This window comes from Eleutherodactylus coqui, chromosome 2, assembly GCF_035609145.1.
Source record: "Eleutherodactylus coqui strain aEleCoq1 chromosome 2, aEleCoq1.hap1, whole genome shotgun sequence".
NCBI lineage: Eukaryota > Metazoa > Chordata > Amphibia > Anura > Eleutherodactylidae > Eleutherodactylus > Eleutherodactylus coqui.
In genome coordinates, this window is record NC_089838.1 from 216333717 (window position 1) to 216360364 (window position 26648).

At 40.8% G+C, this 26648-nt stretch overlaps 1 protein-coding gene across 2 annotated transcripts in view; it reads left to right on the forward strand.

Moving 5' to 3' along the window:
• The window catches only part of SHF (Src homology 2 domain containing F), a 317699-nt gene that overhangs the window by 147700 nt on the left and 143351 nt on the right, over window positions 1-26648 (forward strand). For both annotated transcript variants that reach the window (XM_066592477.1, XM_066592478.1), the window contains exon 3: window positions 18623-18838. In XM_066592477.1, the coding sequence (XP_066448574.1) occupies window positions 18623-18838 (216 nt within the window). The remainder of the gene's footprint in view (window positions 1-18622; window positions 18839-26648) is intronic.

The window sequence follows — 26648 nt, forward strand, 5'->3', positions numbered from 1 at the left end:
CCCAGCAGCACAACCTAACAAGTAGGTGAGGCTTTACCTTTAATTATATATGAAAAAATGAACACTTAAAGGAGGTAAAGAACTCCATTGACAGAAACTAATTTTCCGATAACTCAATGATCCAATACATGTATTCGGGATGATAAACATCAGGAATATTGAAGTTTATTGGTAAGAAATTGTGTTTTCAGAAGCTTGATAAGATTTGAAAACACTGAATGACTTCTGGCATACCCTGATGATTTTTCCTCTTAATGGTTAATAGTATTGTTAACCCTACATGACACAATAAGAAATGATATAGCGCTATGTATTTGATCATATGTAAATACATTGTAGTTCTGCCATTCAGCTCTCCAGTTTTCATAGCATACTGTAATTTCTGCTCTGCCTCGGCCGTCTCACTGGAACACTGATCTGTGTGCTTTGTTCCTCTTCATTACCCGCCTGTGATTTTCTGGCAGATGTTGTTTGAGCAGTGGGCACTACCAAGTGTTGCAGTTCATTGCTGCCAACTAGGCAAGCATGGCATACTCGATTGTACTACACTCCTGTATTCTGTATCCTATGTTCTTCCAATCCGCAGCTGCACGACATAACTAATATTTTATGATCAAGACGACTTAAGAACTGCATAGAAAAATGTGTCAGTTCACGGTATTATGTGAAGCTGGCTATATGCAATCATTCTGCTGCACCTAATGCACAAATATGCCTGCAAATGGTTTGTGTGAAATGACTGAGACCCGGCAAGCAGACTGAGTCCAGATGCTGATTTATACTTTGCTGTAGAATATTGCAGTACTAAGAGCAGCAAAAGATGAAATTCCCATTAGCAGAATGAATTTGAGAAAATTCTACTTACTATACATATTTTACACATACAGTAAGTTCCCCATCATATTCCTGGATGCATTTCCTAATGAGTTTGTCACTGTTAACATTTTTCATTACTCATGGAAGCTATATTATAATTGATGGCATGCTTCTTAGAAAAGCTTAGCAAATTTTTCTCCAAAATAAAACCTAAATCATCTGGGACTGTAAATGCCGCAGGTCTCCTTGTTCTCCTTTTTAGCAGGTGTTGATTTTCTAAGCTCACCAGCATTAATGGCCATTGCTATGCCCAATAATGGTGCTGATCCAGATTTTCTGTAGACTATGAATGGCATTAAATCCACATGCAGTGATATATTCCCAAACATAATCTCTACTAGTGCTTCACCTGTACAAGCTACCATTCTACTCCCAGGATCAAAATGGAAACTGGTATAATTGGAGCCTTGGCCGGAGTACGTGGATTTTGCACAAAAGGCTCTGTTCACCTCTGCGTTGGAGGCTCAGTATGGAGCCTCTGGCACAGATCATGTACAAAATTCTGAGGAATGTAGTGCAGCAAGCTACGCTATCTTGGCAGGTAAAATACAAGGTGATGTTACAGTAACCTGAGAGACCTCTGTATAGTCAATGGGGTACGCTGGGTGTCCCCAAGCCGCCGCATGTAGCACTTCCATCATTTTTGTTGTTCTGCTCCTATGACAGAGCAGAACAACAGAAACAACAAGCACAGATGTGAGGAAAGCTTAAACAGTTGCGGTAGTACCACATTATTCCTTCTTTAGAGAGGTTTCACTCGACACTTTTTGTTTTTCTCTGTTTTTACCAGAGGTTTATGTTGCACTTTGTAAAGAAAAAAAGCGTCCTTGCCAGGTGTTGGCTGTGGATCAATATGAATATTTTGTGCCATTTTTACTTACTTTTGTAGCATTTTTGGCAACCTTTTATTTTCAAATAAAGCATGCTCTAAGCTTGGCATTTTTTTTTGTTGTTTCTTCCATAGACTTCTTTATAGAATAGGAAACGCCACAAAAATGTTGCATGTCTGTAGAAAAAACAAAAAAAACTCCAAAACTTGCCAAAAATGCAGGAAGACCATGACTTTTTTTTTTTTTTTTTTAAAAAGCCTCAAAAAATGATGTCTGATGTCCCCCTTTACTCTTCCTAAGTCAGACCTCATCTGGAATACCTTTATTGATTAAACCGCATACATTTAACAGGTAAACGCTGAACGCATTTTGGCCAGACAGTGGCCTTTGTCAACAGCTGAGTGTCAGACACTACCAATGGAATTTTGATGGCCTTGGGATAGGCCAACGATTTTTACAGTCTGGAATGACCCCTTCAACATAGTCAACTAAAAGTGGTGTTAGATGCTGCAGCTTGATGATGTCCTGAAGGCAGCAACATGGTATATTCCCTATAATGCTTTTTAGCATATAGCACCTACCACAAGGATAGTAATAATAATAATAATAATCGTGGTATTTGTATAGCGCCAACTTATTACGCAGCGCTTTCAGGTAATTATTACTTAATTACCCCCCACCAAGCTGGGTTCTCATTTTACCGACCTCGGAAGGATGGAAGGCTGAGTCAACCTTGAGCCGGCTACCTGACGCATGTGGGGATCGAACTTGCAACCTCCAGGTCGTAGGCAAGAGCTTACACTCTGCGCCACACGAGGCTCTAGTGTGAAAAACCTTTCAGATTTTTTGGAAAAACTTCACAAGAAGATAAATTCAGGTGTATATTACATTGGAATTACAGCCTTTACAAGAGACATTTGTTCCTGGGCTAGTCTGGTCTCTTGTTTAACTTTTTTTTAATTTTTCAGATCTCCAGTTTTAGACTTTTCATGAACCAAATGCTCTAAATATAGTGCCAGTTTTTCTCAGGACTGTATATTAGGATACAAAGTGCACCATTTTTTAATTCTATTACTTTACGTATCGGCATATTTAAAAAAAATCTGGTCCCTCAATGGTCTTAAAATTAGGTAAAAAAACAACCTCAGATGAACAGCAGCACATGACGAATGACACTGTCATTATTTATTTAACAAAACCTAAGCCAAAATGCAGAAGTACACCATTACTGCTTCCATAGGAATTAAGAGGGCAAGTATCAGCTAGATGGTGCTAATCCGATGTCCTTGATGAACTGATTTAGCGTGACTACCTCTATAAAAGCAGAAATGTTGGCAGTTTGCTGGTCTGGAGCATTCAGATGTGTGTTTATACAATGTCAAGCAATGATATCACAGAAATATTTGTTTACGCACTATAGCAAGCAGGGGTACACTTGCCTGCGGATCGACGACCTCTTGCACATGAAAATGGCGCACCACATGTGTAGAAACTGCTCAGGAGATGTGGATTTCTTTATCTGGCTCCTGCCAGCCTTTATTTGTCATCACCGCAATCACAAAACACAGCAATATCATCCAATGTCAATATACACCGACCATATGCACCCCACTTGGGTGTGAGTCCAGGGTTGTCGCCCCTGTCGGACTCTGGCCTCTGCTAGGCCACCAGCCTGCAGCACCTTATCTCTGCTGCACTGGTCCTCTCTCTCTTGCTTTTGGCAGGAACTGGCTTTTATCTGGTTCCTGCTCCACCCCTTGGTGTTAACCCTAGCAGCAGAAGTCCTATTTGCACCCCTCTACAGGCCCTTTTGTGTTGTGCACCTCTACAGCACATCAATCTAGGAAGGGTTACAAGGCCATTTCCAAACAATTTGAAGTTTCATTCTACAGTGAGAAAGATTATTCACATGTGGAAAACATTAAAGACAGTTGACAATCTTCCCAGGAGTAAAACCATAGAATTCAAAGAGGGTTTACTTAATGTTTTTTTCATTACTGTATATTATTAGAACACAGACAGTATACCTAAACCATTTGGTGTACAAAAAGTCTATAAGACGTTTGACATTGCTTTAGCTGTCATTCTTGTTTATAACTGCCATGTTTCATACATTGCCTACTGTCCTATAACCCGTGGTACTCTGATAAGAGGCTTAACCCCTTAACGACTGCCCCATCGGGAAACTACGTCCTCAGAAAGTGGGCCTTAATCCTAGAGGACGTAGTTTTATGCATCCTCTTTGGATTGATGCCCACTTGCCTGAGGACGTGACAGCTCCATGCTGTCGGTGCCCTCAGGTAGCCGACAGCATGGAGCTGTCATCCCAGGATGCGGGCAGTCCCCCCCGGCATTGCGATCGGCGCTAGCCAATGGCTAGCGCCGATCGCAAAAAAGTAAAGAAAACTGTCAAAAAAGTTAGTTCTTCAGCTGCCCTGCTGGATCGGCTCCACCAGGGCAGCTGAAATTACTTACCCGGCTTGTCGGCGGTGTCCCACGGAGATCTCGTCCTCCCGGACCCGCCGGCGGCCTTCTGCGCATGCGCGCCAGGCGATGACGTCACGCGCATGCGCAGAAGCCCGGGAGCCCCCGGCAAATTTAAAATCTCCTGGCTCCCGGCTCCTGAAGGTAGCCGGGAGCCAGGAGGTGTTACCGGGGACCGCTGTGAGCGGTTCCCGGGCCCGCGATCGCCGCTATCGGTTAGATAGCGGCGATCGCGAAAAAGTTGAAAAAGTAAAAAAAACGTAAGGTTTCACCTCCCCTCATGGATCGGATCCATGAGGGGAGGTGAAAATACTCACCCCCGGTCCTCTGCGATGTCCCGATGTCCCGAGACCCGAAATCCCGGTCTGCGCATGCGCGCCCGATGATTGACATCGGGCGCGTGCACAGAGGGGCTCGAGCCCCGGGAAATTCAAAATCCCTCTGCTCTTGGCTGCCATGTGTAGCCAAGAGCAGAGGGATGTCACTGGGGACATGATCACTGTCATCCAATGGATGACAGTGATCATGTAAAGTAAAAAAAAAAGTGCAAAAAGTTAAAAAATAAAAATAAAAAAAGGGGTAAAAAGTAAAAAAAAAAAAGTTTAAAAAAGTTTAAAAAACTTGCGTTTCATCTCCCCCCACGGATCATATCCGTGAGGGAGGATGAAATGACGTACCTAAGGCCCGCGGATTTATCCGCGGACCTTACCCCAGCTTCTGCGCACGCGCCCGTCGCCAATATGGCAGGTGCATGCGCAAAAGCCGTGGTAATTTAAAATCTCCCTGCTCCTGGCTACAAAACTTAGCCGAGAGCATGGAGATTTCACGGGGGGCCGCGGTGAGCGGTTCCTGATCACGTGTTCGCCGTTATCCAATGGATAATGGCGATCACGTAAAAGTAAAAAAAAGGTGAAGGTTCATCTCCCCTCACTGATGCGATCGGTGAGAGGAGATGAAACTTTTTGACGGAGGCCTCCGTATTTGCGCCCCGACACAATCTTCTTCCGTGAACTTTCCCGGATTCTGCGCATGCGACCGCTGGCAAAACACCGGACACATGCGCAGGAGTCGGGGAGCCCAGGAAATTTAAAATCTCCTTGCTCCCAGCGACCAACGGTCACCGAGAGCCTGGAGCAGTGACGGGTGGCCTCGTTGGGCGGTCCCCGGTCACGTGAAAAAAAGGTAGCGATCTACCTTAGGCCGGTCTCACATGACCGGATAGGAATTACGGATTCCGCATGCTTCTGATCCGCGGTAATACGCAGATCAATCGCATTGGATTACACAATTCCGCTCACAGTGGGTCGGAATTGCGTAATCCACTCGCAGAAAAGAGAACGCAGCAGGTTCTATTTTACCGCGGATATCCGCAACATAGAGGCCATTGTGCTCCATGGTCGCGGATATACCCGCTGCCCATACGCAACTACCTTGTATACAGGCTGCGGGTACCCGCGTCATCGATAAGTGACGGTGCGGAAAATACAAACAAAAAAATATATATATACTGCGTATGACCGCCTGTGTGAGTAGGCAGTTATGCGCAGTACATTACGCGGCCGTACGCAGGGTCACAGCCGGGCTCACAGCTGGAATCCGCTGCGGGCCTCCGCAAGCAGATTCCACCTACAGCCGTGTGAGCCCGGCGTTATTCAGACCGCTACCTGTGATACGTATTTTACAAGAAGCCCCGGGAACGTTCGCCTTCCTGCAGTTCCAGGAGCAGCTTGTTGAGCGCCTTCTGTGTGAGACCACCGCACCTCAGCAAGCTTACAGAGACTCACTGAGCGCCACTTTTTACACCCCATACCCGCTACTGAGGTCAAAAAATACCCCCAAAAAGCATGAGAGGAGGGGGGATACACGGTTTTATAGCCCCATGTACCCATCCCAACCAGCCTCCATAATTACCCGTCTTTGGAAATATTACACAGTTCACATTATTACTTTTATCTAAGATTTGGGTAACGCCGAAAAGGGCGGAGCGGTAGGGGTGGGTGTGTGTGTGTGGGGGGGGGATATTTTTTTAAGGTGTCAATTTTTATTCCGTACAAGTGGGCAATGGGGCCTGGAATGTATTCAGTTGTGCCCTGCAATCCAACGGGTGTTCCCTCCATTATAGGCCTTGCCATGTTTCCTGTAAGTAGATTAGGGCCACAATGGGTATGTTTCTGAACACGGGACAAACGGGGGGATCCATTTTGGGGTGAACGTCTTCATTCCTATGTACACTGTACAAAAAAACCTGTTTTTAAATTGACAAAATTGCCAAAAAAATGAAAATCGTAATTTTTTCCTTCCGCTTTGCTTAGATTTATTCAAATACTGTGGGGTCAAAATACGCAATACACCCCTAGATGAATTCATTAAGGGGTCTAGTTTTTAAAATGGGGTCATTTGTGGGGAGGTTTTATCGTTTTGGACGCTCAATGGCTCTATAAGTGGGCAATGGGGCCTGGAATTTATACTGTTGTACCCTGAAATCCAACGGGTGCTCCATCCATTATAGGCCTAGCCATGTGTCCTTTAAGTAGATTAGGGTTACAAGGGTTATGGTTCTGAACACGCGACAAACAGGGGTATCCATTTTGGGGTGAAAGTCTTCATTCCTATGTGTGCTGTACAAAAAAAACTGTTTTTAAATTGATACAACTGCTGAAATAATGAAAATTGTAATTTTTCTCCTACTGCTTTGCTTAGATTTATTCAAAAATTGTAGTGTAAAAATACACAGTACACCCCTAGATAAATTCGTTAGGGGGTCTAGTTTTCAAAATGGGGTCATTTGTGGGGGCTCTCTGTCGTTTTGGCCGCTCAAGGGCTCTACAAGTAGGCAATGGGGCCTAAATCACCTTCATGCTAAATTTCTGTTCTGAAAGCCACCGATTACTCCTTTCATTTTGGGCCCCGTTGTGCATCCAGACAAAAGATTAGGGCCACAATAGGTATGTTTCTGAACACGGGACAAACTGGGGTATCTATTTTGGGGTGCAAGTCTTCATTCATGTGTGTGCTGTACAAAAAAAGCTGTTTTTAAAATGACAGAATTGACAAAAAAACGAAAATCACAATTTTTTCCTTTTGCTTTTGCTTGAATTCATTCAAAAACTGTGGGGTCAAAATGGGCAGTACACCCCTAGATAAATTCGTTAAGGGGTCTAGTTTTCAAAATGGGGTTACTTGTGGGGGTTCTCTTTGATCTGGGCCGCTCAAGAGCTCTACAAATGTGCTATGGGGCCTAAAATGCCTTCAAGGAAAATTTATGTTCTGAAAACCACCGACTACTCCTTTGGTTTTGGTCCCCGTTGTGCATCCAGACATAAGATTAGGGCCACAATGGGTATGTCTCTGAACACGGGAGAAACGGGGGTATCCATTTTGGTGTGTAAATCCTCATTTTCATGGGCTCTATAGGAAAAAAATATGTCTTTAAAATGACATATTTGCAAAAATATGAAATTTTATTTTTTCTCCTCTAAATTGAATTAATTCCTGAAAAAAACTGGTGGGGTCAAAATACTCATGACACCCCTCAGTGAATACATTAAGGGGTGTAGTTTTTAAAATGGGGTCATTTGAGGGGGTATCTATTATTCTGACACTTATGAGCCTTTGCAAACTTGGTTTGGTGCAGGAAAGCAAAGTGTTCCTCAAAATGCTGAAAAGTAATGTTAAATTTGTATGTCCTCTAAATGGTTAAAAAAAACACAAAAGTTTTTCAAGTGTGCATTCAGAATAAAGTAAACAGATGGAAATATATATCTTATCAAAAATTTGTACAGTATGTTTGGACATATTTGAGCTATTACGGTTGAAAATGTGAAAAAATGACAATTTTTTCAAAATTTTTCCAATATTGGTACTTTTAATAAATATACACAAATTATATCGGTCTCTTTTTACAACCTAAATGAAGTACAACATGTGGCGAAAAAACAATGTCAGAATCACTTGGATATGTAAAGCCTTTATGGAGTTATGCTACGTTGAACGACGCATGTCAGATTTCCAAAATTTGGCTCCGTCACTAAGGCGCAAACAGGCTTCGTCACTAAGGGGTTAATGGTTGTGGCACATACTCAGATTTTCATACTTATTTGCAGTCTGAAAAGTCCAGGTATTAGTCCTTTAATAGACTAGATGTTGCTAGTGCACGGCATGGCATCTCTGTTGGATAAAGCAGTTAATACACTTGACATTCAAAATAAAAAAAAAAAATGAATGAAGACTTTGTTTCCTAAGTACACCTTCAATTGGGCTTTCCAAGTGTTGCTGGTCTCTTTTTATAAAATGAGAAGTGCAAAGTCTTTTCAAACTACAATAATTTATTCAATGAGCGCTGATCACTATTATCAACTTCTACAGTAGTATGGTAAAGAGCTATTAAAGCTACAATAAAATATGACTTTTTCCAGGGCAAGTTATTACACATCGTTCCTTAATGTGACTCATAAAATACGACATCGTATTTAGATTTCCTTTAGTGCAGGCAGCTTTTCTCAGTAATATCCCATACTTAACTAAATGTAAGGCTGAAAAAAGACCTATGCCAATCCAATGTTGCCTATTAGCCTGCACTGTTAATCCAAAATGTAACTATTAAATATATGTAGGGCAAGTAACCGTTTAACCTAAAATACACAATACAGTCAAACAAAAAAAGCTCCTATCATGAGCTTAACAAATGTTTTGTTGGGGAGGGTGGGGGTGGGGGGGTCTGGAGTGACTGTTGCAAATTTAGGTTAGTAGATTCATCAAGCTATACAGTATTTTTTTTTTGTTACTTTGGTGGCATTATATTCTGGGAACAGCTTGAATGAAATTGAAGATTTACATTGTGACCTTTTAATTCTCATGGTAACTTCAAGAAGATTTAGAGTTGGCCATTACCTTCAATTACCTATTTAACCACCACAAGGAGTTCTACACTAAATGCTCTGTTTGGTTAAATGAACTAGGCTTGCTGACTTGGCCACATGCAGAATATACCTCGGGGATACTATGTTGTTGTTTTCTCAATCATAGGGCCTTAATTAGAGTGCCTATTTCATGAACACCATTGAGTGATTAAAAGCATTAGTTAGAGACCACTGTCAGTCATCCTGCTGTTATACATAATGATTAAATCCATAATGAGAAGGCCGCAGACATTGCATAGGGGGGAGGAAGCATTGCTGGACGTTTTAATCACATTGGGTAGAAGAATAATCAATCATCAATAATCTGAATCTATGAAACCTAAAGGAATAAATATCAGGAAACGACCGTAATGTTTTTAAGATGTCAATAAAATAGCACAACTAAGAATAATAAAGCTGAGATTAGGGACAAGGTCGATGGTGAACCAGAAAAGGATAAATCCAATATTGAACATTGCAAACTAGTAAATTAGTCATATTCAGGGTAATTTGCTCACTAAAAAGCTAAATGTTCCTCTAACTTATTTATTTTTGGTATGATTCCTTATGAAAATTGATAAGTATTTACGTTATATGTTGCAAAACGAGGTCTACCTAGAGCAGGCCAGCACAAGATACAGTTCACGGACCACATGTGAGCCAGCAGAAGATTTCTTGTGGCCCGCAATGAAAATCGGGGCAGTCTTTCTTTTGATCTGTTGCAGAATATCTGCTGTGGACATTCCACAGCAAATCCGCCCTATGAGAACACAGCCTAATGAAATGTTTTTTTCCATTTTGCCCCGCCATAAAACATATTTTTGTAGCTTATTTATGTGAATATACAGAGTAGTGATAATTACAGTATTTTCCCAGCAGGCAGAGATGGTACAGGCTCTATCTAGCTGGACATGTGATGTATAGATGCATCATGGGATTGATAGCACAGAATAATGAAAGAGAAAACTGGGAGAAATCTCAGCATCAAGATGGTGCCTGGTAATCAGACAAAAGACTTCATTGGCTGGAAGTGACTGCAATATATACAGGAGACCTCTAGAGTATGACAGGCAATAAGCAGGGGCAGAGGGATGGAAAAATGTGTTTTTGCTGGAGTGGCCCTTTAAGTAAACGGGGCTGAATTACAATACCAGACACCACCCTGTTTTTTACGTTAGAAAACAGCCATGTTTTTCTTATGCCAGGTTGAGCCCCCAAACTTTTGTCATTACATATTCCATATAATTGAGGGAAGGACACGGTCATACTTATGACATCATTTCATTGATAAATGTGTGCCTTTTCCCACTACCAAAGTGGTGTTTCAAGTGATCTTAAATATGTAATAATGTCCATACAAAGCTTTGGAAATGTCTTTTAATTTGATACTGGCACACTTGTGTATTCTTTAATGAGATTCTGGTATACTCATGCCCCCGTGTCTCTGATCCTCATCTGTCTGTTGTGCTGCAGCGATGACATATCTGACTACCCACATGACCGCCGCAGTAGTCCTATGGGAAATGAGGCACATTACTGCTGCAACCTTGTAAACAAAGGCCGACAGAAACCAACGGAGCAGCTATGGCAGCACGATTAATAGGTCTTTTTATATTTTTGTAACATTTCTGTACTTGACTCATTTTTTTTGCTGATATTGCAAAACTCCTTTAACACAATAAAGGTCTCCAAGTATTGTCCAGAAAAGGCTGCGGTTTTGACAAGCATCCCAACAATCCCTGTCAACACTGCATTTAAAGTCTAAAAGTTGGTGAAAATGTATATATATTTGCTGAACATGCTGTACTTTGAGGGTAAGACCAGGAGATATAGCATTCCTCAAAGCACTGCAAGAATTTTATTGGATCTCTTCTACTAAGGCTAATTTCACACAGGCGAGTGCGATATCAGACCCTGAATCACAAGAGAAAGGCTAGTATGACAGTGACCCCCCCCCCCCCCCCCCGAATTCCATGCCCCCAGCTCCTGTGAGCCCATAACTTTAGTTTATGGAGCCCATACATGCTGACTGTTTCTGTAAAGACTCATGCACATAGTTTCAGTTGTGCATCCCAGAACTCGATGCAGCTTGGCACACAGTTCGCATATGGCTACATCATATGGAGCTGTATGTGTCCAGCAATATGCTGACGACAGGGGCGTAAGTAAAGGCTCAGGGGCCCTGATGCAAAAGGGGAGCTGGGGCCCCCCTCTATCAATATCTGTACCCGTACCCATACCTAAACCATGCTGCACAGAGACATAACTTGAAGCTTCTGGGCCCCAATGCAAAACCTGCTACAGGGCCCCCAACTATAATGCTTTATTCATAGTACTGGGCTCCCTATATGGAGAAGAGAGGCCTTATGGGCCCCCTAAGGTTCCTGGGCCCGGGTGCAACCGCATCATCTGCACCCTCTATAGTTACACCCCTGGGTGAAGATAACAAAAAGTAAACCTGCACTTGATAATTGATTACTTATTTAATGAATACCCCTTCCAATGTTTGTCTTCCTGAGATCCTAGAACATTTTAATAGATCACATTGTAATGAGTTGCCATATTTTTAACAACAAGTTGACATTGTGGTGTCCCAAGTGTGGCGCACACTCCAGCCCGTGCCTTGTGTTGCTCTGCAGTAAGGATACAATGTCTTGTCACTCGGTGCTCTCGGGAATCTGTGTGGGTTGGAGGCAGATCTCTATTACAGCGGCTGAAGAAGATGGATCATCTCATAATAATATTGATCTACCAAGCACATAGCCAGTTAATACATTGCTGGCATGGGAGAAAACCTAAGCAAACATTTGTGTTACAAGATTAAAGTGATTGCCAGTGCGATTCTGTCATTATTGATGTTTTGGTTTTAAGCAATATGGGACAATACTCAGCCTTCAGTGAATAAGGAGTATTTGGAAAGCGGCGCACATCATCCTTGGCTGGGTTCCAGAACTGCTCTGAAGCATGTGGCTAGGAATTATTGTAGGTAGGAAATTAACTCGTGAATGAGCCTGGCATTCTTCAGAACACCGCTGGGTATATATAGATCCGCGCTATGGGCCTTCTGAGCTGCTTCTGTGCTCGAGCATCTTGTGTTCTTGTAAGGTTTTACTTTAAACAGTTGCTTTGTTTTTTTCATAAACTGTCGATTTAACATCTCTATAGATTGGCTTTAGTGATCAAAACATAGTTTTTCTTTGAGGAGACAAGTGCATGGAGTTAAATATATATCATTCAATTCTATCTGATGGAGGAAACTAATACAATATATACTGTACATCTGCAATCCTTGCTTAAATGTAGGTAGTCATTCCCGAGTAAAAATACCCATGCCCTAAATTATCGGCTTGCTACTTTCTTTTCATGGTTTTTCCAATAACGGTATGTTTTCATGTGGCAGATTTGTTGCCACCAAAAATGCATCTAAGTGGAGTTGTTTCTGCAGAATCTGCATGGATTTCTGACATGTGGGGCGTTCTCAGTAATTTTTGCAATAGATGTATGAACTCACCCCAAGAAATTAAGATTCAAAACTGATCAAATAATTTCTGTAATTTCCAGTTTGTGGCCACTTGAGCAGCAGGATTGCCAACCTCCTGAGTAGAGATGAGCGAGCATACTAGGTAAGGCGATATACTCGAGAGAGCATCGCCTTTTTCGAGTACCTGCTGGCTCATCCGTGAAGATTCGGGGGGGCCACGGAAGTGAGTGGGGGGTTGCGGAGGGGATCGGGAGGGAGAGAGAGAGGGATCTCTCTCACTCTCCTCACCGCTGCCCTGTGACCCTGACCCCCGTGGCCCCCCTGAATTTTCAGGGACGAGCCAGCAGGTACTCGAAAAAGGTGATGCTCTCTCGAGTATATCGCCTTACCGAGTATGCTCACTCATCTCTACTCAGGAGCAATTTTTTTCTGGACAACTAAACCTAAATTCAAGTACAATCCAGATTTTTACGGACACATGCCCAGCCCCTTTAAAAGACTGCGCCTCCATGTAATGCCCCAATAATAGTGCCCCTAATATTAGACATGGATGGATGAGATCTAAACAGACATTATCTAGGAAATATGCATAAGGCCAGTTTTACACAAGCGTATTCCAACTGCATGCATCTGTAATATGCATGAGTGTCCCCACATGACGACAGGTATCCCAACCCAAACTCTTGGCATCATAGATTCCTATAATGCTCTGAGTTGCAGTTGGGTTACCCACGGTTGGGCTAGGACACTGCTGGACTCGGAGCGGCTAAAAAAACACTTTTTTTGCAGACTGTCTGTAAATTTACGGACAGTTTGTAACCCAGTTGGGTGGTAGCTCGAGACACTTAATCCAAATTTGTAAATGTATTCATTGATAAACGTGTACATTGATATTTATATCTGAGATAGGCATAAGGACATGCCTCTATAGTGCTTCAGGGTTTTTTGTTAGCTTTTTTTTTTTCTTTGTTCGCCTTTTTAAAGTGCATTGCGTATTATACTGCATAGCTGTTGTCTTCCAATTGGGCAATTGAAATTATTAGTAACCCTAAGGCCGTTTCCTCATGGACAACGACGATATTACCGCAAGAAAATTGCAGCGATATTGCATCTATGTTCTGTGCATTATCACTGTGTTTTCTCGTGGTGATATTGTGATTGTGTCACTACGAAGTCGCACGTGGTGCTATAAAGTCACGCGACTTTATAGCACCACGTGTAAGGATTTTCATGGGGAGGGGATTGGGGGAAATATAAGCTCTACCTAGAAAATAAGCCATAGATGCATTAAAAAAAAACAAATACATCACCAGCTGTCAGCTCCGGCACAGGTCTCCTCTTCACCTCCGGCACTCCTCTTCAGTCTTCTGACAGCTTCCTAAATTAGAGGATCAAAATCCTCGCCTCCAGGAAGGGCTGGCTGTGATTTGTTCATGAGTGCAGGGGCTCAGTCAATCACAGCCATTCATTGATTCATTGATGTGGTTCATTGAGCGCTAGCTCTGATTGGCTGAGCCACGGGCGCTTGTGAACCAATCACAGCCAGCCCTTCATGGAGGTGGGTATTTTGATCCTCCAATCCAGGAAGGGCTGTCAGAAAACTGAAGACAAGTGTCAGAGGTGAAGAAGAGACCCCTGCTGGAAATGACAGCGCTTTCTTGGTGATGTATTATTTGTTTTTTTTTTTTTTGGTTTTTTTTACTGGAGCTAAGGCTTTTACAGTAGGATTTCCCACTGTAAAAGTTGCATTGCACGCATGAAAACTGCATTTAAATGCAATGCAACAGAAAAGGAGGCTCCATAGGGAAGCATGGGCTACAAAAAATTGCAAATCACCGCTCTATATAGCATGCCTTGATTTTGTAGTCTCGCAATTTCGCAGGCTACAAAACATCAGTCGTGTGGAAGAACCCATAGGAAAGCATAGGCTCTACATACATACGATCTGTAGCACTGTCGCATTGCGACAAAATTGCTCATGTGGAAGTGGCCTAAGAAGAATTTTCAAGTTTGGTGCCCAGTGTATCTAAATCTTGCCATATGGGGATTTTTAGTACAGCAGTGCAGGAGTGGGATTCACATTGTTAACAGATTTCCTACTCTACAGTGTAGCAATGTTCACAAATTGCAATGTTTCAAATACACCAGATATTAATCTGAAATCAAAATAAATATTTTTGTTTGTTTCAGTAATATCCTGTACACTTTACAAATGTGTCTGCCGCCAAGTCTACAATTTCTAATAACATGTACATACCCACCTACACGCAATACATTACACTCATCTGTTACTTCTCAACCTATAAATGCATGTTCATAGGCGAGCACAGCGTGTTCATTATGCACTGCACGAAGAGAGGAAGAGACGAGTGTCACACACAGCATGTCCCAGCAAACATCTTTTTTTCACACACGCCAAATATGAGTTTAATATCAAGAGTACAGATAGAGTATCGGAGCCAAATTTAACACACAAAGTCCCAAAACCAAGCTTATAACCTACAGTACCAGAACTAAGCATTTCATATATACAATGCCAGAACCAAGATTAATGCAGCAATACAGTACAAAAACTAAGTTCCGTACATAAATACAGTACTAAAACCAAGGTCAATGTGTAAAAACAGTAAAGAACCAAGATTTGTCGAAAAATACAGTACCAGTAACAAGCACAGTATATAACTGCAGTACCAGAACTGAGCTCATTTCCGTTTATACATTACTAGAATCAAGCTCAGTACAAAGAACAATTACAAAGTAAAGCAAACCCCCTACTAGATAAAATTTCTATCACATGACCTAAACAATGGTAAGGTATGAGAGTTGTTTCACAGACTACGTATATTAGTACCACATATCATGCCTTCAGACAACATTGTTAACTACTGCATTGCTGCCATAGAAAAACAGAAAGCAGCAGCCGGGTGCAGCGGTAATTTCAGTAAACCATTTGATTCCACAGATGTCACGTTTTGGCTAAAGATTGCCGTATTGAAAAAGGTTATCTTTAGCCAAAACGTGGAATAAAATGGTTTATTGAACTTGTCACTGCACCTTGGATGCTGCTCTGTAATTTTATTGTGCTTTAACTGTATGGTTGGGTAATATGACCTGTTCCATCTAAGCGAAGGGTGTATCCTTCTCTGTAGATCTTGGACTGCTGTTTATCTTCTTATTTGGTCTATAGTTCTGATGCAACACATTCAGTAGGAGGGCAAACAATGACATTCGGTGAGTCACAAGTGACGTCTTTTCCTATTAGATTAATTCTCTTTCCTCTTCTCTGTAAGGCTCATACTATAATATTTACTTTTCCTGGCCGCAACACGTTTCTGCAGTTTGCTGCCAAACTCTCTGGTTCCTCAATTTTGTAACACATCTCAACACTCTAAGCTAATACAAAATACTAATCGTGCCTCTCTATCCCCTTTATATAATGGTGCCAAATATTATGTCCCCTATATATATTAGTGGCAAACATTATGGCCCCTGAATGTAATCGCACTACATCTTGTGCTTCTTGAATATAATGGATACATTGTGCCACCTGAATATAATAATGTTACATGCTGATTCCCCAGAATATTAGGGGAGCAACATGTTACAACCGAATAGAATGGTGTCACATACCGTGGTCCTCTAAATACAATGACATCATGCTGGGGCACCAAAATATGATGGCACCACATAAATCGGTGCCAAACATGTGGTAGCCAAAAAGAAAATCTGTGGAATAGAAAAACTGCTCCCAATTCAAAACCCAAAAACTTATACCGCATATTGTTTTTGAAAAAAAAAAACTGCAGCGCCCACCAAAAATCACAGTGAGTACAATCCTAAATTGGCAAAAAAACAACCCTAAACTAACCCGTTAGGGTACTTTCTACTCTATTGTATCCGTGCACTAGGGACAGGGATACCTTTGGAGCCTTTGAGTGACATTTGTGTCTTGCTTCTCCCTAGTTTTAGAAGAGAACCAGCTGACTCCCACCCCTGGAGGGGTGATATTCCCTTATATACTAATCCAAGGCAGTTCAGAAGCACAAAAACCTGACTTGCCCAGATTGGAGGGTAAAAGGCAAAAGATATTAGACATCTTTATCTGTAAAATAGTTGTGACATTCTGTCCTTGAGTGCAGTAAGATGAGCAGCTCTCTAGCCAGTGAAATACTGTACTGACAAGTTTTTAATTTGTTGGCTGACATTAAACTTATCGGCTTTGCTAATTAAATTTAAAAGCAATAAAGCACTAGTGGTAAGTCGCTGATCTCGGCTTATAGATAGGTGTGGTGAAACCCTTCATCTTGGCTACTCAGTCCTTAATGGTTGTATGGATTTTTTTGACTAAAAATACAAGCAATGTTGCATATGTATTAATACTGAGTAGTTTTAAAATATGACTTGTTCTTGTGTTTTCCTCTTTTTTAGTGCTTCCTTTCTTTGACTTAAGACTAGAGATGAGCGAGCGTACTCGTTAAGGACAGATACTCGAGCGAGTATCATCCTTTTCGAGTACCTGCCTGCTCGCCCGCAAAGATTCGGGTGCTGGTGGTAGTGAGCACTGTGTTGTGGGAGTGAGCGGGGGGAGAGAGAGAGAGATCCCCCACTCTCCCCCGCCGGCACCCGGATCTTTGCGGGCAAGCCGGCAGGTACTCAAAAAGGACTATACTCGCTCGAGTATCTGTCCTTAACAAGTACACTCACTCATCTCTACTTAAGACCCTTTTACATGCAATGATTATCTGTAAAACAACCTCATGTCTGAACAAACTGACAACATTTCTGAATAAAATACACATACAGATAATGGCTTATAATCATCTCCATTTCCTCCACGAGTTGTGATGGTTATCTGGCCGGCAGGATTCTTTTCTCTCCTCCTGGCAGAGCAAACCGTGTACTCATTATGTATGCAAGGCTATCACAATGGCTACATTGTTTAGTCGGCAAGCAGCTCAAAAACTGAATAAATTCCATTCACATGGAACGAATTTTGAGTGCTCAAATGATGGTTTTCATACCGGCTAAAAACCACCGCTAAACGACAATTGAATGAATAGTGCACAACTTCCCATGTTTACATGTAACGATTATCACTCCCTTTCAACCATTTGAACGAATTTTGATTGATAATTGTTTTATGTAAAAAGGTCTTTACACTGCTTGCTTGGCCAACCACTATTCTTCCAAACTGATGGTACATGATTTTTTCATTGTAGAGAGAGGAAAAAAGTAGCTGACAGACTTTCAAAAGTAGATTTACCTCCACAGGAGCAACAGATTAGCATGTTGAAATCCAACATGACTGATCCCTCTTTTTCTCCAATAACTGCCATCTGGGGTCTGAGTTGGGAGGCCTCTAGGGAGTTGGCTGATTACAATAAAGTTGGCGGGTTCAACCAACTTTTCTCTAATGTTTATGGCCTGCTTTAGAAAGTCTAAGTATATACATAGCCCTGTATACAAAGTAAAACTCTATATATTGTACAGTCTACAGTATACTATACAGTATGTCCTGGAGCTCATGCATTCTAAAGTACATTGTGTTACATATATTACTCTCTCGTATAGGCAGTCACAAATAAGATGGAAGTTGTTGCATACACGGCTCGTGTATACACACTTAAGAATAAAGTAAGACATGGGTCACCTGCACACGGCTAGGTCGGATCCCGCTGTGAGAATTCTCGCAGCGGGATGCGACCCATGCCCCGGTATTGACCTTATACTTGCCCATCCGGTGTCTTCTCTCTCTGCACTGCGATGTATCAGCTGGCACACAGCCGCACATGTGCAGTGCAGAGCCGGCGCATCAGCGGTGACGTTTCTATGTGGGATGCCATACAAGTAAATAATTAGTTATACGTTCTTTATAATATAATCTAGTTAGAAGAGTTTGCATATATTTTCATTGCATGCTGTAGATTTCCTTCCAAGTTTGCCTTTTTTTAATCTGATTTGATCAGTAAAAACTGCATAGTTTTTGTCTTTTTTTTTAATAAGCAACAATTTCCCAACATTCAACGCCTTCCTTTTTTCTTGTGTTTGTACAGAAATTCGCAGAAGGGGATCCAAAGATTTGCCTTGCAAACCCTTACATTTATATGATACACCTTATGAGCCATCAGAAAATGGATTAGAACCAGAAGGCGAAAAATCTGGTCAACGGCCACGGGAGTCTAGGCTGCCACAGGATGATGAGCGGCCTCCGGAAGAGTATGACCAGCCTTGGGAATGGAAAAAAGATCGAATTTCTAAGGCATTTGCAGGTCAGTTGATACTGTACAGTCACCCAAATTAACACTCAGGAGGTTTTATATGAGGACACCATGATCATGGCAGGAAGCTCCATTAACAGGTACAGGAAGAACAACAGATATGATCTAAAACAAAGGTCAGCCAGAAGAAATCCGCATTGTGTATATTTTGACCTTGCTAGAAGCACAGACTCAGAAGTGACTTTGATTGCATTTGGCAGCTTTGTTTATGCAGTTCATCATTTTATGCAAAATATGCACAGATATCATGATGAGTCTTTAAATACAATTTCTGTATACAATAATGCTCGAAACGAGATTTATGTAAATATTTCCTAAAGCATAGATGTGTGTATACATTTTGTATGTGTTTGTATGTAATATATGTAATATATGAGAGTCTATCTATCCGTTTAACTCTTTATTAATTTATATGTCTAAATTTTGGGTGTATGTTTAATTGTTAAACTAGTTTGTTTAGTTCGATAAACCAATTGGCCTGCTTTTGATTCAGAGCTTGTGTTACAGGTAGAATAAGTTCCCATTGCTAGTAGACACTGCTTTGTGAAAGGGTACTTTTGCATTGGTGTGACATGTCTCCACATTCAGAAATTGGTTATGTGTGCCTCCACATACCTTCTGCTGCAAGGGAATACTGCGTCTTTAGCCTGCCAAAATTACAGCAACCACATAACTGGATTTTTACATTGTTTGGAAACAACTAAACGGCACCCAGGAATTAAGACTGTTCCGCATTTGTCGCCAAAATCAACTGGCTTTTCAGACCATTGTTCAGTGCCACATTGCTCTTGGATCACAGAGTTGATTGGATGGCTGGGCAGCTTATGCTAATCCGAATTGGTCCAGTTTTCAGTACTCCCATGGTACCATTAACCCCTAACAAAATTTTGGTCAATCCTTTAACTGGTGTCAATACCTGAAGAATTAAAGTGAAGTGGCGTCACGTCAAGACAGAAATTTTATGAAAGCCAAACGACACTTCAGCTAATTTCCCACAAGGACATTTACCTGAATATTGGAGGAAATTGAAGCAGGAGACATTTAATTATATTTGCTTTTGTGTAAATTTTGTTTTGTTTTTGTGAAGTAGCTGCATATTTATATAGGAGCGACACAATTGTCAAACGTAGAGACATGCAAATTGAGTTTTCTGAATGTGGAGACATGCTACACTAAATCCAAGTGTGGTATTTTTATATGGTGTGTTTTACTTACTCATTAGAGATGAGCGAACGTACTCGGTAAGGGCGATTTCGCAATCGAGCACCGCGATTTTCGAGTACTTCACTACTCGGGTGAAAAGTACTCGGGTGCGCTGTGGGGCAGGGGGTTGCAGAGGGGAGTGGGGGGGCCCTCTCTCTCTCCCTCTCCCCCCCACTCCCCGCTGCAACCCCCTGCCCCACAGCGCACCCGAGTACTTTTCACCCGAGTAGTGAAGTACTCGAAAATCGTGGTGCTCGATTGCGAAATCGCCCTTACCAAGTACATTCGCTCATCTCTATTAATCACACCAAAAAGTTAAAAAGAAATACGTTTAGGACGGTGTTAGCCAGCAGAGTAAAATGTGATTGTTCTCAGTAGGAGAAACCAAGTAATCTTGTAGATGCGATGCCTTTTAATGGTTAACAAAAATACATGATGTTATAGCAAGCTTTCCAACCTACTTATGGTTCAAAAGTAGTTTTACTTCCGGTGTGGTATACAAGTTCGAAAGCTCGCTATAACATCATGTATTTTTGTTAGCCATTAAAAGGTATCATATCTACAAGATTACTTGATTTCTGTTACTGAGAACAATCACATATTACATACAGTTATTATGCTTGTATAATACATCAATAGCTATAGAAGTTACATTGTTCACTGCATGGTGAAATGCATCCAAATGACATAAAAGTTTCCAAAGATCTTATCTATCCTTTTTCGTCGCTGTAGGCAGTGATATACGTATATATGTTACTGTAATCTGTGTGCCTGTCTTTCTATTTGTATTGATTTTTCTCAGCTTTTTCTATCTGGTTTTGATACTCTGAAATGTTTTACAGTAGTATCAATAAAAAACTTAATGAGAAAAAATGTATATTGTGCACTTTTGTTGTTTTCTGGCATTGATATAGAGGATGTAATAACAGTTTAAGAAGCAGTCATATTTTTTACTCATAAAACTTTTTTTTTCCCGTTTTGGGCAAGTTCATGTTTATTTAGAATGAGGCATTGTTTAATTATTAAAATGTACATGTAAAATGTAAGAATATATTGGCTGGGAAAGCAAATTACAGAATTGGAAAAGATGTATATTATACAGTATGTATTAGACTGTAATCTCTTTTTAATGGGCCGGTTTGTGATCATACACATATATCAACATCTGTTTATTTAAATGTTTACCATGGGAAAAATATATAATTGTGTACGTTTGTTAGTGGTTGCACGAAGTTTCAGACTACACTATTCACTCCAGACATTCTAATGTGCAATTTGCAAACTGTTCCTAGTTTCAAGCTTGGCTTGACTTTTTGTTTCATACAGTCTAAGTACATGAGGAGCAGTGCACCTCTTCATACAGTGTACGGTAGTAGATATTGATTGGCCTCTGCAGCTGATGGTCAAGGGTTCTTCAATATCATGGCAGGCAATATTCTATATAAGAGCCATTTAACATAGGTCAACAGCAGCTATCTTAAAAAAAGCACTCCATTTTTTTTTTTAATTTTGGGGAGCTCCATCATAATATCATCATGTGCATCTGCTGTGAACAGTCAAGTCCTGTAGCTCATCCCCTCCAGGATGTGTATTCTGCCCTTTTCTTCTGGCCTCCAGGTCACACTTTGAGAATGCTCTCTGTCCTACTGCTAATGGTACAGATTTATGACAACTGTCAAAAAGAAAAACTGTGTCTTCCACATAGTGACCAATCACAACACCGTTTGATTTTCAAGAGCAAAATACAAAATGAAAGCTGCTCCACGATGAGCAACTCATCCAAAATAAGGTATAATCATTGTCAGCCTTACATACCCAATCCATTTGGAGAGACCTGCTGCAAACAACAATTGTTTCTGCATCATAAATGACCTGGCCAGCCTGCTCATCAGCTGACTGAAGGCGTATCTACATGGCCCAATGTTTGGGTAAATTAACCCTTTGTAATCCAATTTTGGATTCAGGGTTTCCTAGGGGGCTTTCTCTTTTTGCTAATATACAATGGCGCCATCTGCTGGCTAGAGCCGGTACTGCAGTATGGGACATGCTGGAGAGGCCCCCCCGCCAAAGAGCGGACAGTAATATACCGTAAGAATACCCTGCCGGACGTCTTCCGACATCGAAGCTGTACAGCCTTCAATCAGAATGTCTTTAGACGTCAGACAGTGCATTGGAAAGGGTTAAAGGTCAGCTGAATGTTCTTGCCCAATTATCAGGCTGTGCAAAAAGCTCTTTACACATAAAGGGGTTATCCAAAAACATACCTTTTCCCGAAACTGTCTCAGAATGCTCTAGTAAGATAACAGATGACATAATCCCCTTCCCCAAACCCCGTGCAGCTTTCATTAAGCCACCTCTCATGTCCCGCTGATCTTTACTGCCAGGAATGGAGTGATGACGCAACAGGCCAAACATCATGTGCCCACAGCAGCTGAAGGGAGCCATTGATTTGCTGCAGTGGTCACATGGCCCTGATGTTAGTGACATTCTCACCAGCTCCCTACACCTGAAAGTGAAGGCCAATGAGAACCAGTTGCCTGTGAAACAGAAGCTGTGGAAGAGCCGGAAGGGGAGTTTGTCTTCTGTTATCTTACTACAGCAGGCTGAGCAAGTTTGGGGGAAAACGGGTGTTTCTGGATAACCCGTTTAATAATAAATATTTACCATATTAATGTAGTTGTCTCTAAAAGGCCACCCAATTGATGGTGTCAAGTGTTTTTTTGTTTATTTTCTGGTTATCATTTGTAAATTCTATAATGGGGAACACAAGAACTATTATTGTGCTGGCTTTCCCTACTAAATTCATTTTGCAGATATTAAGACTGTGCCAAATTGTCATTGACAGAAATGACAATAACATGTTCTGGCCAGTTAGACTTCAGCTTTCTTTTTCTAAGTGAATGGGAAATCTCATTAGCTCCCATTACTCTGACTAATTCCTGGAGACACTGCTAATAAGAAGCCTAGTTCATTTGCAATAACCAATTTAGTGTGTAGACGCAATGTCTGGGTGTGATTACATTTCCTGGGAGTCCAAATATAAAACTTCTCGATGATTATATATAGTTTTGTACTTTTAATAATGGTCGGATTTTATGTTGAAAGTGTCTGTACTGAAAATGTCAGCCAGGATTAAAATGTCAATCGTGAGTGCATTACCCTTCAGTTTTTTACAATGAGGATCAATCTTCTATATATTTACCCTGTTATATTAAGACATTTTCAGTGTGGTAAGACATTAAGAATCACAAAACATAAGATGTAACATGCTTTGGAAATGTATATCTTTTTTTTCTTGTTCTTAGACCGCTGGTATAAACTAGTTGGCCATCTTTAATCCTCTAAAAGTAGAAGAAAAGCCTCCTGCAGTTGCCAGATAGACATATAAACTGTGAACATCTATCTCCTTGTAATGGAATCCTAAGTCTTCGATACAAAGCGTTCACAAAGTATAGTTCACGAAAGCAAGAAATTCGCCTTAAATCTTGTCTTGCCACAGTGAATTTACTTGAATTTTAAACATGGCATAGATCACAGAAAAAAGGATCCTTGACATTTGAAAAGCATTGACTGTTATTAGCTGGGTCTCCCTTCTATAAAACATCTTATGTGTGTTTTGCCTTTATATTGGCACAAGTGTTGCATAGCGAGAGTGTTGTAGTCTAAATCAATTCTTTCATTGAGATCATCGCTGATTAATATTCCATGTTTCCTCCTGCCCTCCACTGTCCCCCAAGGATGTATAAAGATGTCCTTAAATTCTGCTGAATAAATGGCTTCACTTTCCGAAATATTTCATGTGTATGGAGACAATTCACACTATTCTCAATTCATTATATTTTATTAGAAAACCACAGGCTGCCAACTTAATAAAGCCAAGTGAATGTAGTGTGGGGATTCCGAGTCTTCTTAGTAGAAGCATTTCTCTTTGCCAATCAAGTATGTAGACCATCACAACATGGACAATGGCATGTCAACATCTAACCTTCACATCCATATGTACTGGTTGAAATGTATTTAGTATATTTATTTTATTTTTTTGCTCTTTTCATTTGTCTATCAACAACCGTACTTCAACTTTCCATTTGCTATTGCTATTCCATTTCTTTTGCCATTAAAAAGCTTGTAAACAAACCGAGGAGATATACATAGGAAATTGCTCAAGAAGGAGCATTCTGGATGTTTAATTTAAATACTCTGCCTGCACAAATTCAATTTGAAGCAGAAACTCATGTTATTCTATTAATTGTGCTTCCACTATGTCCAGTTTATAAAAAGAAGACTATGCAATTATGTATGGTTTATTACGTTTTTTTATGTACATTGGTCTCACTCGCCTTTCCCAATTTTTGCTCTTTGGGACATTGAAGTAACGGATATTTCATTATTCCTGGTTGCGGACTCGGTCACATGGGCGCTGATGTGCCCATGTTACTGAGCGATAAGACAGCTGCACTGCAGGTGCGGACAATTCTCCGCACCGCCGGAAGAATAAACACATAAACGGCTCCATTGCCGGTCATGTGTTCTTTCTTCCGGCAGTGCAGAGAGTCGTCCGCACCTGCAGTGCGTTCGTCTTCTTCGTGCAGTAACACGGGCGCCGATGTACCCGTGTGACTGAGCCCTTTAGCTGATACTATGATTAACTTATATATATTGTAGTCCTTTGATAGGGGAGCCTATGTTTATGGGCTTTATGCTATATTAGAAATTTTTCATCAACTCATACGCAAGTTGACTTACCTTTTATTTTGATTGAACATAAGCTATTGAATTGCACAGCTGCCACATGTGGCTGTTTTTGTCGTGGTAGTGATAATTCAGCCAAGTATTCTCTTTTCGTGCATATGCAACCCTATCCTATACTTAGTGCTATGATAGTTGCATGGTTTTCAAGATACAGCAGATCTCGTTGCACAGCACCACGTGTGACGGCTAACATTACAATGGTGATGAGGATGACCTATATATTTACACATTTATATATATTTACACATTTATACAGCCTCTTAAAAAGCTGGTACCCCAAACCTCAGAATAACCCCCAGAAGGAAAAAAAAACAAAGGAGTCAATCTAAATTATCATTCATGGTACCCACCAAACATTCCTTAGCTGTAGAATGGTACCAAGATAGTAATAAAGACACATCTCAACACTAAGTAAATAACTCGATACAACAATCTGCTATTCCTCCATCAAATCTGAGGAAAAAAAAGCTAGTATTGAGAACTTTCTGACCAACTTCTCTCTATTTATTCTTTCACGGTAGCCTTAACTAATAAAATTGACAAAGAGACATCAATTTCCTACGTCAAGACCTTCGAAACCTCTAAGATCCTGTTAAACATATAGAGGATAGAATAAATGTACTAGAGCAGTGTTTCCCAACTCCGGTCCTCAAGGCACCCCAACAGGTCATGTTTTCAGGATATCCTATAGTAAGAACACCTGTGGCAATGTCTGAGGCACTGACAATAATTACATCACCTGTGCAACACTGAGGAAATCCTGAAAACATGACCTGTTGGGGTGCCTTGAGGACCGGAGTTGGGAAACACTGCACTAGAGGATATTAGAGCCCCATTTAAATCGTCCATACAAGATTTAACCCAAAAGATACATCTTTGGTGCCAGAAAGCAGATGACCTGGAAAACCATGTGAGAAGAAATAAACTCCAAATCATAGGCTTACCAGAAAATGTAGAAGGTCAAAGACCAGAAGAATTCATTGAAAAATGGATGTGAGACCTTTTCCCAGATGCACTATTCTCTACAGCATTTGCTGTGAAAAGAGCACACTGTGTTTCCCCCAACACCCCATTCCTGGTGCTCCTCTCTGCCCTTTAATTGCAAAATTAATAAATTGTAAAGCTCAACACATGGTATTACGTTATGTCCGACACAAAGGAGAAATTTGTTATGATAATACGGGTGTCCTTTTTTACTGATTTTTCTGCGGATTTGCAGAAACAAAGAGCATCATTTACCTAAGCCAAATGCAAACTGAGAATTACAGATTACATATTCCATTGTTTACTTAGCCTGTTTACGGGTCATAGATGGAGATTGGAGAACACACTAGATTCTTTAATTCCCCTTCGGATATAGAAGAATGGTTATTAATTAAGTATCGCACTGGAAAATAATGTAGCATGCTTCCCTATAAATCCAGTTTCTCAGGCTATGCTTTATCTTTAATTTCTCCCTATAAGATACTATAACAATTAATTTCAACTGGCATAGTTAGATATAATATGTGTGTGTGTATGTATGTATATGGATAAATATAAAAATGATTAATGGTATAGTTGTTAGAATAATGCTGTTATCTTATGTTGTGTGGCTGCTTGGGGCAACAATTCACCCTGTCTTTAATAGCCAGTATCTGTATACTTTGAATATTAATTAAAACCTATGAGACTGAATCCTACACAAACATCCCTCTCATTCATTGCCACAATAGTTATTGCCCAATTAAAGGCGTATTGTGACTTTACAAATTTTATAACTGAACCCCTGATTACTTCTATTAATACTAAGTAACAACTATAAATTAGTTTGTTAAAATTATATTATGCAGTACAATTATTTGTCAAT